Source organism: Apis laboriosa, unplaced genomic scaffold (assembly GCF_014066325.1).
Source record: "Apis laboriosa isolate Shangri-la unplaced genomic scaffold, ASM1406632v1 scaffold12_cov154, whole genome shotgun sequence".
Taxonomy (NCBI): Eukaryota; Metazoa; Arthropoda; class Insecta; order Hymenoptera; family Apidae; genus Apis; species Apis laboriosa.
In genome coordinates this window covers 4,040,013-4,058,798 of record NW_025221207.1, presented here as the reverse complement: position 1 = coordinate 4,058,798, position 18,786 = coordinate 4,040,013, and the positions used below count along the sequence as shown (strand labels likewise).

Below are 18,786 nucleotides of genomic sequence, written 5' to 3'. Positions count from 1 at the left end.
CTACATTTTATCTTTATCATATATTATCATATTTATGTTAGAAATGTTTTCAGTATTGAGATAAAATTTAAAAAAAATATTTATTGATTCAATAAAATTTAATTTTTGCAATTTCAATACGAAAAATGATAAATTTATAAATAAATTGCATTTATTAAATTATGACAAAATAGCCTTTTTATATTGTTTCTTGATATATACCTTAGCAAAGACTAATAACAGTGTTTTAACTTTTTACAGTATTATATATAAGTTATGGAAAAGCACTACCAAATTCAGCTCTTTCATTAAAAACTGGTCATTTGGAAATATCTTAATTTATAACATTTTAAAACAATTTCGTATATTCAGAAATTGTCAAGCCACTTTAACATGTTATTAAGAAATAGTACCTGTATTTTCATTTATAATACACCATATTATAATGCATAATCAATATTCATATTCAAGTAAAATCTGAAGTAAATTCAGATTAACTTATTGAAAATTGATTTTGAAAAGACATGTTTTTTAATGTCACATAGTACAATGATTTCACTCAAGCAGGATATAATCTTGCTGAGGAAATGCCAAAAGATCACGATAAGAAAGGAACTACTAAATCTTCCTTATGTTCAACATTTACATCTTCTAATGCTGTCACAGCCTTATTGAGCATTTCTGTAATCTGTGAATAAAATTTAAATTTAAGTAAATTTAAATAAATTAATTATTCAATACATTGTAAACATTAAACATATAATAATACAAAAATATTATATATATATTTACCAGCCCATGATCTCCAGCTGCAAGAGGATCTGCTGCTAATATTTTTTCTGGAGCAGGGACATCTTTAAGTAGACAAGATGTACTATCAGGGACTTTAATACCTCCAGCTTCTATACGTTTTGAATATGCACGTGACCTATCCATATATTCATGCTGTTCTAAATTGTGCGAATCTAATGCTCCAACATCTATCACATTACTGAAATTAAATTTTTTAATTATTTTTAATAATAATAAATTCATTTTTAATCATATTGTATAAAATAATATATTGTATAAAATAATATAATATAATAATAATTATATAAAAAAAATAACATAAACATATAAATCTAGAAAAGTAAACAAATACTTACGCAGCTGTTTCATGTAAAATTCTATTTAATGCACTTTGTTCATCTGTTTTTTTGGGTACTGAACTTGCATATTGGTTAACATAATCATCACTAAGAAAAAAAAACAAAAAAATTTCATAATTCCTTTCTAATGTTATAATATATATATATATATATATTTCTAATATTATATATATTTTTTTTATTATTTATATATTTTATATATTTTATATTTTATATATAAAATTTAACATACCTATGTACTCTAGGTATATTTGTGTTATTACTAACAGGATCTACTAACAAATGTGTCCTTTCATTTACTTCTCCACTCTATAAAAAATAAATAAACAGAGAAATTATATTAAATAATTTAAAATCAAAAATGCATTTTTTTATTTAAGTTTGATTAAATTTTTATATAAATTTTCATATAAATTATATAAGAATATTAATTATTTTATATTATATTTGATTAAGCGAAATTGTGATAAAAATTGTATTCTTTTATATATCTAACTTCTGATAAATCAAGATTTCAAAACATTTCATATGATTGCAATAATATGATTTATTACCTGTGGACCGCTGTCTTCTTTACAGAAACTGTAACAACATCCCATACTTAAAAATTAATTACTAATACTTTTTTTCGTCAGTGACACGTATTACTACAACGTATTACTTTTAATCTTCATTCCTGTAAACAATTAAATGAATCAGCTCTAATGCCGATATTGCGCTTCAGTTACTGTCCATAAATAAAATATATTGCGAAGTGTGACAATCTTTTTCAACTAGATACGAAAATGTTAACGAAAAGGTATGAATGTGCACCCACGGATTAGATACAGAATAGATTTCTTATTCAATGCATTTTTGTAACATATAGTCCTGGGACAACGTAGCCTCGATTACCATTATGTGTCAAATTTGATATTATCGATTTGATATTATCGAATCGAATAAAATAATAATACTACTGGGATGAAAAGAAATTAAATAAATATAAAAATCTTTGATATAATCGAATATAAAAATTGACATAATCGACAATAGACGATAGACAAGATATAAAATAGATCTAAATAGATCTAATGATCTAATATATATTTAATATATATTTAATTCACTTTTTATTTTGTGTGTTTTTATGTGTTGAGCACAGATTCTTTATTTTTAATATTATATTTAACATTATTGATTCGGTTTAATAAAATAACATTATAACATTAATAATATTTAGAATTGTAATTAAATTTTAATATAAAATTATAAATAAGAAAAAGAAAAAAATATTCTGTTACAAAATACTTTATAAATGTACATGAAATATATATTTTATACATAAGAATAGACAAAAAAATTTGTCATATATCAAAGTATATTTTGTTTTACGAGATCATCATTTTAAAGATACATTGTAAATCTACCAAAGTAATATATTTTTTATTTATTATTTTAATTACCTTAATTACCTTAAAAGATTATTATTTTAAAGATTATTTTAAAAACATATTGTAATTTTAAAAAAAAAATGATAAAAGTGTGTTCAATTGATATTCCATATCTTGTCTATGATCATACGCCATTTATAAATGTCGCATTTATAAAACACATTTCGAAAAGCATAAAGATAAGAATTAAAAAATAAAAGAAAAAAAAAGTGCTATAGACTAGATTCTAAAAGATTCTTTTCAAAGTATTCAAGAAATGGTATTGATTTTCAATTGTTATTCTACTTTATTGTGAAAAATATTTTTATAACTTAAAAAATGGCAGTGACAATTCTTATTTTATCTTTTTCCTACTACTTATTATTTTTGCCTATTCTGTTTCATCTACGATATTTTAGAAATGACATTGATTCCCTAATTTTATCCTATTCTCTCTATCTTTCTCATTTGTTCTTGATCATCATTGCTTTATAAAATTTATATGCTCAAGAGACAATTGCGATCATTTTTTCTCTTCTTTATTTAACCTATTAAAAAAATCTTAGGATTTAATAGATTTAAAAAAAATCTATTCAATTTATTGAATATATATATGTTTTATACATATTTCTTTTATATATATATATATATATATATTTTTTATAAATTGTTATATATGGTGTTAATATATTCATAATGAAATATCTGAAAAGTGAAATTATATAAAAGCTATATTGTTTCCAATTTCGATGATTTTAAAATATTGAATATTTTTATACATATAACTTTCGATCGACTTTTTCGAAATATTTGCAAAAAGAAATTGTTATTATTACATAAAATTTTATTTATATGTAGATATCCGCAATAATGTATGCATCAACTAATTTCTCAAAAATAAACTCGTTGCAATATTAATTGCAATTTAAAATTAATTTATATATGTAAAATATATAAAAAAAATAATTTATATAACTTTATATAACTTATATAACTTATATATTAACTTTAATAATTATTAATATAAATTTTAAATTTGAATTTCAATTATTAATATAATATAATTATTAATATAATAATAGTGATTTATAATTTTTTTTGTACAATCGATAATTCAGATCATGTCATATTAAAATTCCATAAAATGTAAGTCTATTCTATATTTTGTCTATGTAATATTGAATAACATAACCTGACAATTTGAAACATAAGGAATATACGAATTTATTGCATTGTTATTCATTAAAATTAGAAATCAATTTAACTTTTTGCTATACGAAATTACATAATCTACATAACTCTATATGTAGATTATACATACTCTATGTAAAATTGTATATATGTTCCTCAATAAAACAGAGTGCATAAATAAAAAAGAAGAATGATTTTACAATTTTTTATGTAATTTCTTCTGCAATTTATACTTTACATAAATATCAAATTATATTCTTCTACATTAATAATATAATGATAATATTATATGTATATGTCATTTAATTTTGTTAAATTTGTATCATAGTTGAATTTCATTAAATAAAATTTGGAGTTAGAAGTAATAAATTAGATTTATATCATGGCAAATATCAAGGTATGTTCATTACTATCATTTTAATTTATTATGATGTACATTTATATATATTTAAATAATGTTTTTAATACATAATTTTATTTTCAGGAATTACCAGAATTACAAGTTTTTAAAACAGTATTATTCCACTGTGTAGTGATAATAGCCTTACCTGTATTGTCATTTTTTACTAGCAAGATTTTTATTTTTGATGGTATGAAAGCAAACAATATTATGTTTGATATTTAGCAAATATAGAAATTATAATTTTTTTAGAAAAAATGTTAAAGAATATATATTTACATAAATATTATCTGTAAAAATTTTTAAAATTTCTAATCTAATAGCCAATATTTCATGCTTTATATAGTGAAGAACAAAATTTTTTATACACTAACTTAAAAAAAATAACAGAAATTCTAATGTTAATGAAAATTTTATGTAAAATATAATAGAATATTAATATATTCTAATAATAAGTATAAATAATGAATTGTACAATTTTTTTATCAATCAGAATCTCTTTGAGGAAATGAAATCAACTCTCAGTATTTTTTGAATTTTTAATATTTAGAATCTTTTTTCTAGTTCTAAAATCTGAAATTTAACTAAAAAAAAAAAAAAAATTTTTTAAATTTTAAAAATAATTTTTTTTATTTAATATATAACCCATTATATATATTGTGAATTTATTTGTAAAATAATGAATAAAAACTTTCATTCTTCACTGTATATATAAATTATTGAGTATACTAAATTATAAATAATTTTGATTATTATATTATGTGTTAATATTATATTTTTTTACGAATCTGATTTCAATATAAGATGGGTAATTTTAAATGTATTGAAATATATTTTATACATTTTAGGTTTATTGGGGCTTAATCATGTGCCAAGTAACGTATATTCAGCTGCTGTTGCGATTCTCGTATTACACGTGGCTCTAGGATCTTTTATATATCGTGCATATTTTGATGATCAATCAAAGACACAAACAAAACGAGATTAATCATTTTTTCTTGTTTGAAATATGTATGTAATTAAATACACTTTCTAGATAACATATTTATTCGTGTATAATTATCGGAAAAAAATGTTACATTATATTGCATTACATTCTGCAATCGCTTACTTCTTTGTTGATATTTTGTTTTTTTTATTGAATACTGTGAATTGTGCAAAGGGAAGGTTTATCTATACTTGTATTAATTAAACATAATTACTAAATAAAAAAAGCAATGGCATTCCCACACAATATTTGCATATTGTACAGCACAAACTTGCAATATACATACATCTACATGGAATATAATTCCATTATACATATTTTACTTTTATATTTGAGAAATCTTGTAGTACATTTTATAATTTATAGTGCCTCAATACATCACATCAGATGGATAAATTAATTATAGTGCACTTTATGATCACAGTACTAGATCAGGAGCGAATTTATAATTCTCTAGGCAGATAATTTTGATAGCTATGTAGAAAATATATTGATATATGAATTTTTAAAAAAAAATTAAGAAATACAAACGACTATTACAAAAGTTTAGTACAAATCCGCCCCTAATGATACTGAATAGAAGCCATGTATTTTTTTATCTTCAAGAAAGAATAAATAACAAAATGAATTTGTAATTAATATAATACAACATAACAATATACCACTGATTTTTTTTAGTAGTACCAATGAAGAAGAATAGTATTCTAGATAAAATAATATCTTTGCAAGAATTGCAAAAAAAGATATCAAATTAATTGAAACACAGATCAAACGAGAAAATATTTTTTACTTTTATGAAAAACTATTAATTATGTACAATATACCTAACTATAATTTTTCATTTTTAGAAATTTCATGTCATCAAAGCTTCGATAATATTAAAGTATCATAAATTGTACACGATTTAGGTTAGCAGCTCTTTTAAACACACGAAGCTTTAGCAAATCCTAGAACAAGCTTAATAAACTTCATTAATGAAATATTAATTTATTTAAGTATTGTAAATGCAACAAAAGTTTATATGACAGAATATTTCGCTGTCGGCCTAAAAAAGTGTTGGAATGAATACTTATTGTATTAAATACATAAGATCGCCAGCGATATTAACTACTTCACATTTTAATTTAGTTATTAGCTCTAACTTAATATTTGTCCTATATATTATAAGTAACAATGTATTAAATCTTTCTACTGGCAATGAAATCAGGAAACTCTTTAGAGTACTCCACTGATAAATTTTGTTACACTTTTCTAAAAGCATATTAAAAATTGAAGAATTTTTTAATTGAATTATAAGATATTTATAACTTCTTGAAATTGAAATAAGATTGTTGTAAATGTCATGCTCTTTTAATTTAAATGGTTAATTTTCAAAAATGTAACAAATGTACTATTAATGAAACAATTTTAAAAAATCATATCTTGAATTTCACGTCAATCTTAACTTATTATAATTTATTTGAAAGAAATAGTCTTACATAAATTACTATATTAAAACATACACATGTCCTTTTCTTAATGATTTATAATAAAAATTCTTCAGATTTCAATATACTTAAATTAATGATACAGTCCATCATAAATACATAAACTTATCACATCGATGATTGTGATAGGAGAAGAAGAGAAAAAACAATCAATCACATGTGCTAACTAAAAATATATCAGGCGCTTTTGTGACATGATAAAAATGATTTATGTGATGACATAATTTTCGATATTTTAATCGTGATAGATTTAATAGCATTAAAACACATAAAATAGGATGATTGTTACTCAACATCCATTTTTTCTTCTTGGGGTTGTTGTTGCTGATTAGTCTGAATATGGCCATCACCTTGGTTATTTTGATTTTTTTGATGATCTTCACCAGTTTTATCTTTAGATTTTTCTTCTTTTGGTGGTTCAATCTTAGGTTTTGGTTTATTTAAAATTGGTAGTACAATACTATCCAATGTCTATGAAACATAAAAAAATGTGTAAATAATAATTTATTACTTCCATATAAAATTATATATATATATATTTTATATACCAATTTTTCTCCACGAATTTGTGCTACAGTAACTGGTGGTTGTTGTGTGCGAGGTGTACTGGCAAGAAGTACGCGTTTTTCTTCCAACCATGTCCATTTTTCATGTACTGCTTTCTCAACTTTCTTTACTTCTTCTTCTGTTAAATGAGAATATTTATCATCTTTTCCACTGGATGCTCTAATGAGATCTACTCCTTTTTTAGCAAGTTGTAAAGCTGCTGATAAATCATCTAGTGCATGACCTCGACCTTCAAATTCTACTCGTCTTTCTTTAATTGGTTCACCTTGTGACTAATAAAAGAAAATAATTTTTGATTTTGAACAGAAAATATTTAATAATATTTAATATGAAAGCAATGTAACTTACCTTAAGACGTGTTAATCGTTCTGAATAAATTTGTCGCTGACAATCCTCACCTTCTTCGTACAACCAATTTTCAGTTTCATCTAATGTACGACAAAGTGCTTCTTTATCTATTTCCGTAACAAATGTAGATAATTGATCCTCTTCTGATAATTTAGCACGAAGATCGTAAACATATTCTTCTAATGCATTACGCGCGTCTACACGTTCTTTTTCTTGTTTATCTTCAGCGATCATTTTGGCCTATAAAAAAAAAAAAAAAAAAAAAAAAGAGAGAGAGAGAAAACAAATTAAAACAAATCTTATTAAAAATTATATTGTAACATTTTGTAGTAAGTAAACATGAACTTACTTCTTTTTCTACTGCGGCATCAAAATCACGTTGAGAAAGTCCATATTCACGCATTTCTACTGGTAAATCAATAGTACGAATAGGAACTTTCTTTTTACCTTTATTTTCATCATTTTTATCATCGCTCTGAAAAATAATATAATATTGATATGAAATAGTTTTACCTGTTTAATTATTTCTGCAATAAAATTTATTGAAATTTATTTATATTGTTATAATCATTAAGAAAATATATATCTTAATGAACATTCTATATTAATTTTCTCATCTAATATTTTTAAAATTTTTTAAACATAATTTAATTTTTAATACTTTAATAATAATGTATTAACTTATAATTAAAATAGATAAAATAAATATAACAATGTCATTATAATAACTAAACATTTTAAAGAAAGACACACATAAGCTGGAAATCAGGTGATGATAGAAATGAGCAGAGGACAAAGAGGGGCATTATTCTTATGCGAGTAATTTTCAATTCGTTTTACTTTAAATTCAAAATATGTCAAATAATATATACTTAATATAAAGATGACTGTTACAATTCAAAATATTGTACGAATTGAAAACCGAACCGCATTGCCTGCCTTCACAATTTTAGCAATTTATTAAAGATTATTGCATTATTAAATATTACTGTCTCTTTTCCTTCTGCGACCCAGTGAAAGGAATAATTGAGCAAAGACAGACAGCACGGCGTGACACAGCTGTATCTTGGACCCATATACATTACATGAAATTATATTAGGCATGTTTATATTTATAAATACAAAAATATTAATTTCTATCTTATTAAATTAAATATTCTAATAATATTACTTTCGTTCATATGTCGTTCATATGTATTTTATTAACCGAGTTTGCAGAAGAAATCGACACAGATTTTGAAACTTTAAACATAACTAAATGTCATGCACTAAAGAAACTACAATATGTAGGAAATTTCTAATTCATGAACAATTTATACTTTATAAGCACACATAAATAAAATTTGATTAAGTTACAATATTCGAAATACTATAAATAAAATACAAGAACAAATACAATTTATTACAAGCTTTAAATTAAATAATAAACTTAAAATTTTCAGATTTTAATTTTCTTAATGTGATAAAATATGATTAATAAAAAAATTTTTCAAAATAGTAAATAAATATAAAATATATAATACGCGATTCTTATATCATGCAGGATATTTTAAATTTTATGATTGCAGTGATCATATAACAGATAATTGATGATGCTGACACGATGAAAGAAACAAATTTATGCCATTTTTACACACGAAAAGCTATTCACGTAATTATCATTATAATTTATAATAATAAAACAATTTAAGCAAAAGTCATAAATTATTGCACATGTTTCAGTTAACATATGGGTCCAAGTAATGATAGTGTGTCGCGTACCGAGCTGAGCCAAGAGAGAATCCTGGAGGAGTAGGAAGGGGCAGAACCCCTCGCACCTCTTCCACCATCATCAGCATCTGAGTTCCGTCGCGTTTTATCCATGCTCACCTAAACCACAACAAACTCACATAATCATGCATCAGACACTCAAAGCATATTATGAATACTATATTTCTACAAAAGTTTAAAAGTTAATCTTTAAGAAAAATAAATTTTTCTTAATTCTATCATTTTTGCCATAAATTTTATTTTTAAATATGATTTTAGTAATTCTAGCATTACTAGTTACTTAAATAATGTTAAACAAATATAGCTAATAATTTTATAAGTATGTTAAAATATTACATATAAGCTAATTGAAAATAATTTTAAGCAATAATAAAGTTTGAATAAAAAATGAAATATAATAAATATATATACCTCAGGTGCTGGTGGTTCATTTGCTTGTGCTTCTTGATCAGGTTTATCTTTTTTATCTTGTTGCTGATCAATATCCATATTATTTTGTTGTTGCTGATGTTGTTGTTGTTGTTTTTCCTCTTCTTCTTTTTCTTGTTGTGTGAGTTCACGTTTTTCAATTAATGATGCCGAAACAACAGTAAGAATGCCATTCAAGTTCACTCTTACTTTTACTTTAACTTTTGATAGCTCTCCTTCCGGCGTTGGTTTTACATTTTTTATTGTGTATGTACCTATAAAAATACTATCAGCTATAAAAAAAAATACTTATTTACTTATTAAGAAAATAGAAACAAATGCATACCAATATGAGTTTGAGGATATGATGATGGTGGTACAGAATAGCTGGCAGTGAGTGTAAATGGATTTGATCGATAAAATGTTAACGTTTTTGAAAATGGTACAGGATGATTGTGTCCAAAAATTTCCATTTCACTAAAATATGAAAATCAAAAAAATATATTTTTTTTAAATATGAAATATTATATATAATATATTAATTAAAATACCCTTCTTCGCCTTGAGTAGGATCCCATGTTAATTTTAATGGATATGGTTGAATATCGGTCACTGAAAAATCACGAACTCTGACGGCAGGACTCAACATTGCACATTGAAGTGCACATCCTCGAGCAACTGCTTCATCTTGATTTAATGTTGTAGATACAGTACGACCAAAAACTTCTTCAACTAATCGTTTAATAGCAGGAACACGACTAAAACCTCCTGCTAATTCAACTGAATGAATATCTTCTAATTTTAATTCTATAAAAAAACATTGTAAATTAGAATATAATTGATACATGTTTTAAATCAAAGTGTATCAAGAAATAAAACGTACTAGAATCTTCAAGACATTGACGTAAAGTTGATTCAACGCGTTTAAATAAGTGTGCACACATCGCTTCCATATCTGCTCGTTTCATTTCGCCATGTACATCTTTTTCATCCATAAAACATTCAATATTAAGAGGAAGTGTTGTTGAATTGGCGGACATTTGTTTTTTCAATTTTTCTACTTCTCCTAATAGTCTTATATATGCACGTGGATTGGTGTGTGGATCAATATTATAACGTGACTGAAATTCTTTACAAAAGTGTTCTGCTAAAATAGAATCTATATTCCTTCCACCTAATTGACTATCAGCAGTACTTGCTATCATCTATAAATAAAATTTAATAATATTTATGTTTGAAATTATTTTTTAATTGCTTTTTTACAAATATGTTATTATTATTAAATTAATATTATTAATTATTAATTACCTTCAATTTTCCTTTGTGAAATGCACAAATGCTCACTTGTAAGCTTGCATATCCACAATCAACAAAAACTACATTTCTTGGAGGTGTTTCAGGTGCTGGTAAATCTTGTTTATAGATGCCATAGCATAAAGCAGTAGCTGTTGTTTCATTAAATAATCTAAGAACATTTAAACCAGCAATTCGTGCAGCATCAAGCAATGCCTGACGTTCAGCTTGTGTGAAATATGAAGGAACAGAAATAACACAGTCATTAACAATGGTCTGAAGAGCAGTCTCAGATATATCTTTTAATTTTGTGAATAACATTGCAGTTATTTGTTCAGGTGAAAAAATGTGTTCTTCTCCTAAATATTGTACCTAAAATTTAGAAATAATTATAATCAAAATATCATACTTATTTAATAATTAGTATTAATAATTACTTTTATCATTATTATTTTTATTGCACAAATTACACACAATGTGATTCATCATGTTTTAACTACTCTAAAGAGATATAAATAAGATATGAGTCTCCCACAAATGTGAGAAATCTGGCACAATGCCCAGATTGAATCTAGTTAATATTAAATCACATGAAATATATATAATATTTAAAAAATTTTATTGTTTTTAAAAATATATTTATTATGATTACATTTTATATAATATTTTACAAAATAACACATGTAAATATTTCCTTCTTCAATTGTTTTATAATTTAATTATTAATATAATATAAATACATTATAATTTATTAATATAATAAAAAAAAGTTAATTTTCTTAATGAAAAGAACTTACATGTATACCAATACTTCCATCTGACTGATGAGTTACCTTAAAAGGTAACATCTGAAGCTCTCTTTGTACTTGTGGGTCATTATATTTTCTACCCAATAATCTTTTAAATCCATGAATGGTATTTTTCATATTGGTTACCATTTGATTTTTGGCTGCCACACCAAGAATTCGATTTTTTCCACTGAATGCTACACATGATCTAAAATATTTGTCTATTAATTCCAATTTATTTAAATAAAATTTCATATTTTATAAATATTACATCAAACATATATTCTGTATATATCACAATATAAATTATTTCTAGAATAATCTGAATATTTTAGAAATAACTATATATTTACTTTTTATCATATTTTTTATTATATTGAAAATATATATAGTAAAAATATAAAATTATAAATTTAACATTATCTGAAATACTTAGAAAAATATTTAATAAAATATTTAAAGAAATAAGATTAAAAAATTATGATATAAAATTTTTGATAATATTTAATTTTTAACATTAACATTAAAATTTCATAAAAATAACATATAATAAAATAATATTAAAATAAAAATTTTTAGAATATTATATCATATAAAAGCATACTAATTTTTTTATATATAAAAAATAATTTTATTAAAATGATACATATATATATAATAATAAATTTTCTTAAAATTTTAAAACTAAAATTAAAATTATCTTAATATGATTAATAATTAAAATATTTAATTGTTATACTTTAATATTTAAAAATTTTTATATTTTTGATATTTTATTAATAAATAAAAAGATATAACAAACAAAACAAATTTTGACATTTATTTATATATAATTATCAAATATATTCAATCTAAAACAAGTAATATATATAAATATATAATATAATGCTTAAATAATTTTGGTAAATTGAAATCAAATATTTTCTATATTTTACTATAGAGCTTACTATACAGTAGAGATTATTCCTAATAGTAATAATCTTGTATCTTTGTCTATTACATTAATGACGTAAATCGATTCCATTTTATATGACTATACCAATTTCGAAAAAAAAAAAAAAAACTCATGGATCATAACTATGGACTTTTTTGTACATCTTAGTCATATAAAAGTAAACGATATATTTAAATAGATAAAACAATTTGAATATAAATGGCTATGATCAAATAACGTCTTTTTAATTTTATATACTATTTGTATAAAATTCAATTATATACTATTTTTAAATTGTTTTTATATTTTTACGTAAATGTCCGCGAAAAGAACTATAGTAATAGTAATATAAGAATACCTAAAGTTACCGGTGCATACCGGTATCTTTTTAAAAAAGAGAAATATTAAAAAATGATTATTATAATAAAAAAAACTTACGGTGTACTTCGAAGACTATAATCATTAGCTATGGTTTCAATGCCTCCTGCGCGTGCTACAGCCACATAACAACTTTCGTTACCGAAGTCAATTCCGATCACGGACATAGCAGCCATGGCTGATAGACTAGTACGTTTTCTTTATGATATTGAATAAACTATCGTGTTTAAATCAAATGTTAAATGCCGATTCTCGAAAAGGATGTATAAATGATTAATAATTGTTTAGAATACGCGTTAGTACTTATTGTATACGCTGAATTCACAAGTTCTCTGAATTCTTGCTCTTCACTCACGCAATAGTCTGAATGAAATGCCCTTCGCACGGTAACTGTGATTACTTCTTTCTGCTAACTTCTGCTGCAAATTCACCAATCATGGCGCTGCAGTATACGATTCCTATTGGTCAGATGGTTGTTCTGGAACATTCTGGAATTATGCGCCATTGGAATCTTCCTTTTGGACATCGTTAGTTTTGTTTCTCGAAGGATCGAGAGTAATAAATTGATATATTACATATTTTGCAAGAAAGAAGATTAGAAATTATTATATCTATAAATAAAGAATTCATTAAAAAAAATTGATCTATTATGTTTTTTTATCTCTGCATATCACTTTCTCAAATTTTTTGAATTTATATATAGCACACTTTGGACATGGGTATGATTGGTTTGCATTACAATATGTCCGTCATGAAACAAATTTTGAAATATCATAATTATAAATGTTAAAAAAATGTAATTTTATAAATATTTACAGTATTATATTATATTAGGATTATATATAGATTTAATATATGTGTATATGTATATATATATATTATATATATACGTATATATATATATATATATATATATATATATACACACACAACGTTAAAAAATAATTTTTAATATAATTATATTTTTATTTTTTTATATTTTACATATGTATTAAATATAGCTTATAAATATTTAAATTGTTACTTATATGATTATATTTATATGATTAAAATAAAAGAACTTCATTAGTATCTTGTGTCAATGCAGTTTCTTAAAATGTTTATTACGTGATGTATTCCCTAATATACAAAAGCGTCATTTTAAGTATATAATCTCAAAATAAAACTATTAAAAACATAAATATAACACAAATTGTGTTATTGCATGATTACTAACTATTGGCAGTTATTCAATGAATTTATATGTCTGTGTATTAGTAATAAGTATTAGATATGTTAATCGTATAAGATAAAATCATATGGTTTAAGCATATTAGTCTATAAAATCTACATATATAAAATGTCACGTTTGTGTAATTTACGATTTTATTCGATTATAAAAGAGGCTAAATATTCAACAATTTTAATAAGCAATACAAATGTAAAAATAACAAATAAAATAAAAGCCATACTGTATCAAAATAGTAGAGGTTATGCCCAATTTCATTGGAAATTTGAAAAATATATTTATCCATTATATAGATTTTTGGATATGCTTAAATCCAAGGAAATCCATCCTTTATTAACAAGAATAAAAATATTATCGAATAAATATAATATTAATTATGAAAAAAGTAGTAAAAAATTGGGATTTCTATTAAGTGGTATTGGTATAACTATAACTCTTTGTGAAGCAAAAAATTATAGAGGTATCTTTTATTATGAATTAATAATTAAAATATAATTATTATATAAAACATTCATTTCTAATTCTCATTTATTTTTTAATAGATAAACAGTTTTTTCGGGCTGTAAAATATGGTAACATTCCAGAATTAAAAAGTGTAAGTATAAGAAATCATTTTACTATTATATTAATAATTATCAAAATATTTCTTTATAGATTATAAAAGAAGGCATTGATATAAATATACGTCATTTATTGGGTTGGACAGCATTACATCTTGCTGCTATTAATTCACAACCAGAAGTTGTTAAACTTTTATTAAAGTATGGTGCTGATGTTAATGCTCAAGATGAATTTATTAATGTCTATGGAAGTGCTATAGAAAAAGGATTACATACTTTGGATGGTATAAAAAATTAAAATCTAAATTATAATTTATTAAAAATATAATAAGTATTTGTTTATTTTTACAAATTAATATTTTACAAGGTATTGCATAATTTTACAACTTTTTAGTACTTATGATAAGAGAGGAAGAATTTTGTGATCATTTGAATAGTAGAGCTACATTTAAAGGTTTTACTCCATTACATTATGCTGTATTAGCAGATTCTAAGGCTTGTGTACAAGCTTTATTAGAAGCAGGAGCTGATCCAACAATGAAAAATGAATCAGGACATCGAGCAGTAGAATATGCTAAAGATGGAGAACTCAAAGAAATGCTTATAAAACGTGCTATAAAATATGATGAAATAATGAAGGAAAAAGTACATATGATTAAAATCAAGCTTTGATTTGTATTTAGTGCTATTTTTGATCTATGTTTTTACCTGATATTGTAAACAGGAAATAGAAGAACGTCGTAGGTTTCCATTAGAGCAACGTTTAAAACAATACATTGTTGGACAAGCTGGAGCAATATCTATTGTTGCATCTAGTAATATTTTTTTTATAAAATTATTAATTGATAATACAAAAACATATTTTGTAATACTTTTTATTATAATATTTTTATTATATTTTTTTTTATAATTGCAGCTATTAGAAGAAAAGAAAATGGATGGATAGATGAAAAACATCCTCTAGTATTTCTTTTTTTGGGTTCATCAGGAATTGGAAAAACTGAACTGGCTAAACAACTGGCTGCATATATTCATAAAAATAAACAGGAAGGATTTATTCGATTGGATATGTCTGAATATCAAGAAAAACATGAAGTTGCTAAATTGATTGGTGCACCACCAGGGTATATATCATTATGTATATCATATCTTTATTTATATCATATAATATAATATATATTTTTATTTATATAATAAAAATATTTAAATATTATTTTATTTCATTACATTAATTAGATATGTAGGCCATGATGATGGTGGACAATTAACAAAACTTTTAAGAAAATGTCCAAATGCTGTTGTATTATTTGATGAAGTTGATAAAGCTCATCCTGATGTACTTACTGTCTTGTTACAATTGTTTGATGAAGTATGGTTATTTTTGGAAAATATTTTATACACTGGATATTTAAAAATATTGTATTAAAATAAAAATTTGAACTTTTTTAGGGAAGACTTACCGATGGTAAAGGTAAAACAATCGAATGTAAAAATGCAATTTTTGTAATGACATCTAATTTAGCAAGCGAAGTAATTGCTGATCATGCAGTACAACTTAGAGAAGAAGCTCAACGTGTTGAGAAAAAACAGGATATAAATTGTGATGTAGAAGAGGATTCTGAACAAATTGAAATATCTCGTAAATTTAAAGATGAAGTGGTACATATTAATTTCTTTATAAAATATTTTTTAAAAACTAAAAATTAATCATAAATCTTTTATTTTATAGGTAAGACCAATATTGAAAACACATTTTGGTAGAGATGAATTTTTAGGCAGAATAAATGAGATTGTATATTTTTTACCATTTTCTCAATCTGAACTTATAAAATTAGTTGCTAAAGAATTGGAAGCTTGGGCAGATCGTGCAAAGAAAAGACATAAAATAGAATTGAAATGGAATAGAGAAGTTTTATCATTATTGGCTGAAGGATATGATACTCATTATGGAGCACGTTCTATTAAGTATGAAGTGGAAAGACGTGTTGTTAATCAATTAGCTGCGGCACATGAACGAGGCCAACTTGGTATGTGAATTTATTTATTAAACCATGAAATAAATTAATTTTCAAATTATAATAAAGTATTATATTTTATATAGAAATAGGATGTTGTGTATTGGTGAAAGTCAAATGGTATAAAAATGGTGCAAGTATTGCGTTATCAATACGACGCAAAGGTGCAAAAGATTTTGTTGATCTTTCAACAGATAATTTAACAAAAAATCTGAATTCTGCATTTTAATATTATTTTAAATAGACCTATAATTTCATCAAATGCAGAAAATATATTATAGTTTGATCTCATGGTATATATAAATAAAAAATTTGAAATATTTTGTATTATTTATTGTAGAAAAGAAATAATATTTGTAATAGTAATATAAATTTAATAATATGGCATAATTTGAAATCCGTGACAAAACAAAATGTAAATAAAAACCATAAGATGTATACTATTCTTACAAATGTTTAAAATTTCTTTTAAATTACATTCTATTTTTTTTTCTTTGTATACATAATAATAAAAATAATAAAATAAATGATATGAAATATATAATCTGACGGAAATAAGTAATTCTTTATTTTAAATTGAATTATGAGGATACATTACAAGAAAATATTGATTACACTTCACATTTAAGATACATTGTACATTCTTTAATAAGACAAGACAAAATATTCAGAAAACCAGTTGTGGAAACTATTTCTCTGCCTTGCTTATCAATCATCTTAATACCTTAAATTTCATCTTATTTTTCAATTATGTATTTGTTTCTTTGCTTTGTTTCGATCATCTCATAATATCTTAAATTTCATTTCATTCTTCAATTATGTATTTGTACAATAATCATAGTCCCACTGCTATCATTATAAATAGATCAATCATTAGAAATAGATAAAACGTTTCCGTTTAGTTTAATCATATTATGCAAGGCAAATTCAGGTCCAACAACAGGGTGTCTATTTATGTAAAAAGTAGCTGAATTAATTAATGTATGTATGAGATCATTTTTGAAATCGGCGCATGAAAATTTGTGGTAGAAATACGATACAAATATGGTGTTTACAGAATGTTTCGTTATTTATAGTGAATGCAGAAACACGAAATTTATATAGTCATTACGTATCGTCACAACTATTACAAGTATGTTGGAATGTTAAAAGCGTGTACTGTATTAGACACCCAAAATGATTGTTTTAAGACAATAGTATACATATAAGAACATCTTTATATATATATATATATACCTTTTAATATAAATACTACGTATCATCGAAGACACGCGGAATATATATGTATAATAGAAATACTGTTAAGTATAAGTTAAGCGTACGATTCGGACCACGCTAGTTAATTAAGCGTTTCTTCCCATCAAACTTTCTCTCTATTTTTCCAATTGTTACGTTTCACGTAGTTATATATCATTATATTTTTATATAACATATATTTATACTTATATTATACTTAATGATAATCAACATATAATTTTTATTTTTTCTTTTCATCAGGTAACACTTTTCTCAGCTAACGAATCAAAAACATTTAATCGCTGTAGTACACGAGTATGAATCTAAAATATTTATTAATACGGCAGGTTCCTTAATCGAACTCTTTTTTTTTAAAATTAACATTAAATAGATCTAAGCTCTGGAATTTTCAAAATTATCAGTATATATGATATGATAAACTTTGGTCGGAAATGTTCATATTTTCATTTGATTTTTATTTCTTCTTTTTCATTCATATAAATCAGACTTCGTTATTTTAATTTACACAAAATTTGATTTCTTCCTATTTTATTATTATATATTATTCTTCTTTTTATTCTTCAATAGCGTTCTATGCCTTAGCAAAAATGTGAAAAAAGAATTTAATAAGTCAAGAATTGTATATTCTATTA

At 23.6% G+C, this 18,786-nt stretch overlaps 4 protein-coding genes across 8 annotated transcripts; 2 read left to right on the top strand and 2 right to left on the bottom strand.

Annotated features, from left to right (window-relative positions):
• Positions 1–75: 75 nt before the first annotated feature.
• Positions 76–1,908, bottom strand: LOC122720410 (ragulator complex protein LAMTOR1). Its single transcript, XM_043947127.1, has 5 exons — positions 1,685–1,908; positions 1,363–1,439; positions 1,128–1,217; positions 772–970; positions 76–667 (listed from the first exon to the last, which is right to left on the bottom strand). The coding sequence occupies exons 1-5, from the start codon at positions 1,727–1,729 to the stop codon at positions 578–580; spliced, it is 501 nt and encodes a 166-aa protein (XP_043803062.1). The 5' UTR covers positions 1,730–1,908; the 3' UTR covers positions 76–577.
• A 2,153-nt stretch (positions 1,909–4,061) lies between these two features.
• Positions 4,062–9,384, top strand: LOC122720411 (vacuolar ATPase assembly integral membrane protein VMA21 homolog). Of its 3 annotated transcripts, XR_006347764.1 has the most exons (5): positions 4,062–4,130; positions 4,218–4,323; positions 4,982–5,144; positions 9,092–9,174; positions 9,246–9,384. XR_006347764.1 is itself a non-coding variant. In XM_043947129.1 (4 exons), exons 1-3 carry the CDS (start codon positions 4,116–4,118, stop codon positions 5,119–5,121), a joined length of 261 nt encoding a protein of 86 aa, XP_043803064.1. In that variant the 5' UTR covers positions 4,062–4,115; the 3' UTR covers positions 5,122–5,144; positions 9,092–9,267. The 3 variants fall into 3 exon arrangements, 2 of the variants coding, with proteins under 2 accessions (XP_043803064.1, XP_043803063.1); XM_043947129.1 differs by having other exon boundaries at positions 9,092–9,267; XM_043947128.1 differs by lacking the exons at positions 9,092–9,174; positions 9,246–9,384 and having other exon boundaries at positions 4,982–5,177.
• LOC122720409 (97 kDa heat shock protein) lies at positions 5,158–13,489 on the bottom strand. Of its 2 annotated transcripts, XM_043947125.1 has the most exons (12): positions 13,155–13,489; positions 11,792–11,990; positions 11,010–11,366; positions 10,585–10,906; positions 10,253–10,508; positions 10,048–10,178; positions 9,705–9,976; positions 9,285–9,392; positions 7,873–7,998; positions 7,524–7,763; positions 7,157–7,447; positions 5,158–7,079 (listed from the first exon to the last, which is right to left on the bottom strand). In XM_043947125.1, exons 1-12 carry the CDS (start codon positions 13,268–13,270, stop codon positions 6,894–6,896), a joined length of 2,604 nt encoding a protein of 867 aa, XP_043803060.1. In that variant the 5' UTR covers positions 13,271–13,489; the 3' UTR covers positions 5,158–6,893. The 2 variants fall into 2 exon arrangements, with proteins under 2 accessions (XP_043803060.1, XP_043803061.1); XM_043947126.1 differs by lacking the exon at positions 9,285–9,392 and having other exon boundaries at positions 13,155–13,486.
• A 728-nt stretch (positions 13,490–14,217) lies between these two features.
• Positions 14,218–18,570, top strand: LOC122720412 (caseinolytic peptidase B protein homolog). 2 transcript variants are annotated; one of them, XM_043947130.1, is made up of 10 exons: positions 14,218–14,782; positions 14,865–14,917; positions 14,977–15,166; positions 15,277–15,527; positions 15,607–15,697; positions 15,799–16,006; positions 16,119–16,251; positions 16,332–16,541; positions 16,612–16,909; positions 16,984–18,570. In XM_043947130.1, exons 1-10 carry the CDS (start codon positions 14,434–14,436, stop codon positions 17,124–17,126), a joined length of 1,926 nt encoding a protein of 641 aa, XP_043803065.1. In that variant the 5' UTR covers positions 14,218–14,433; the 3' UTR covers positions 17,127–18,570. The 2 variants fall into 2 exon arrangements, with proteins under 2 accessions (XP_043803065.1, XP_043803066.1); XM_043947131.1 differs by lacking the exons at positions 15,277–15,527; positions 15,607–15,697.
• Positions 18,571–18,786: the final 216 nt, after the last annotated feature.

Bases quoted from the DNA above. Each gene is read 5' to 3' on its own strand.
- LOC122720410 (XM_043947127.1), bottom strand. From the start codon at position 1,729: ATGGGATGTTGTTACAGTTTCTGTAAAGAAGACAGCGGTCCACAG. The intron at 971-1,127 runs GTAAGTATTTGT...ATTTAATTTCAG, and splicing joins ATTTTACATGAAACAGCTGC to TAATGTGATAGATGTTGGAG. The intron at 668-771 runs GTAAATATATAT...TTTTATTCACAG, and splicing joins CAGCTGGAGATCATGGGCTG to ATTACAGAAATGCTCAATAA.
- LOC122720411 (XM_043947129.1), top strand. The intron at 4,324-4,981 runs GTATGAAAGCAA...TATACATTTTAG, and splicing joins CAAGATTTTTATTTTTGATG to GTTTATTGGGGCTTAATCAT.
- LOC122720409 (XM_043947125.1), bottom strand. From the start codon at position 13,270: ATGGCTGCTATGTCCGTGATCGGAATTGACTTCGGTAACGAAAGTTGT. The intron at 11,991-13,154 runs GTAAGTTTTTTT...CAAATATTTTAG, and splicing joins TATAGTCTTCGAAGTACACC to ATCATGTGTAGCATTCAGTG. The intron at 7,764-7,872 runs GTAAGTTCATGT...TTTTTTTTATAG, and splicing joins ATGCCGCAGTAGAAAAAGAA to GCCAAAATGATCGCTGAAGA.
- LOC122720412 (XM_043947130.1), top strand. From the start codon at position 14,434: ATGTCACGTTTGTGTAATTTACGATTTTATTCGATTATAAAAGAGGCT. The intron at 15,167-15,276 runs GTATAAAAAATT...ACAACTTTTTAG, and splicing joins AGGATTACATACTTTGGATG to TACTTATGATAAGAGAGGAA. The intron at 16,252-16,331 runs GTATGGTTATTT...GAACTTTTTTAG, and splicing joins TGTTACAATTGTTTGATGAA to GGAAGACTTACCGATGGTAA.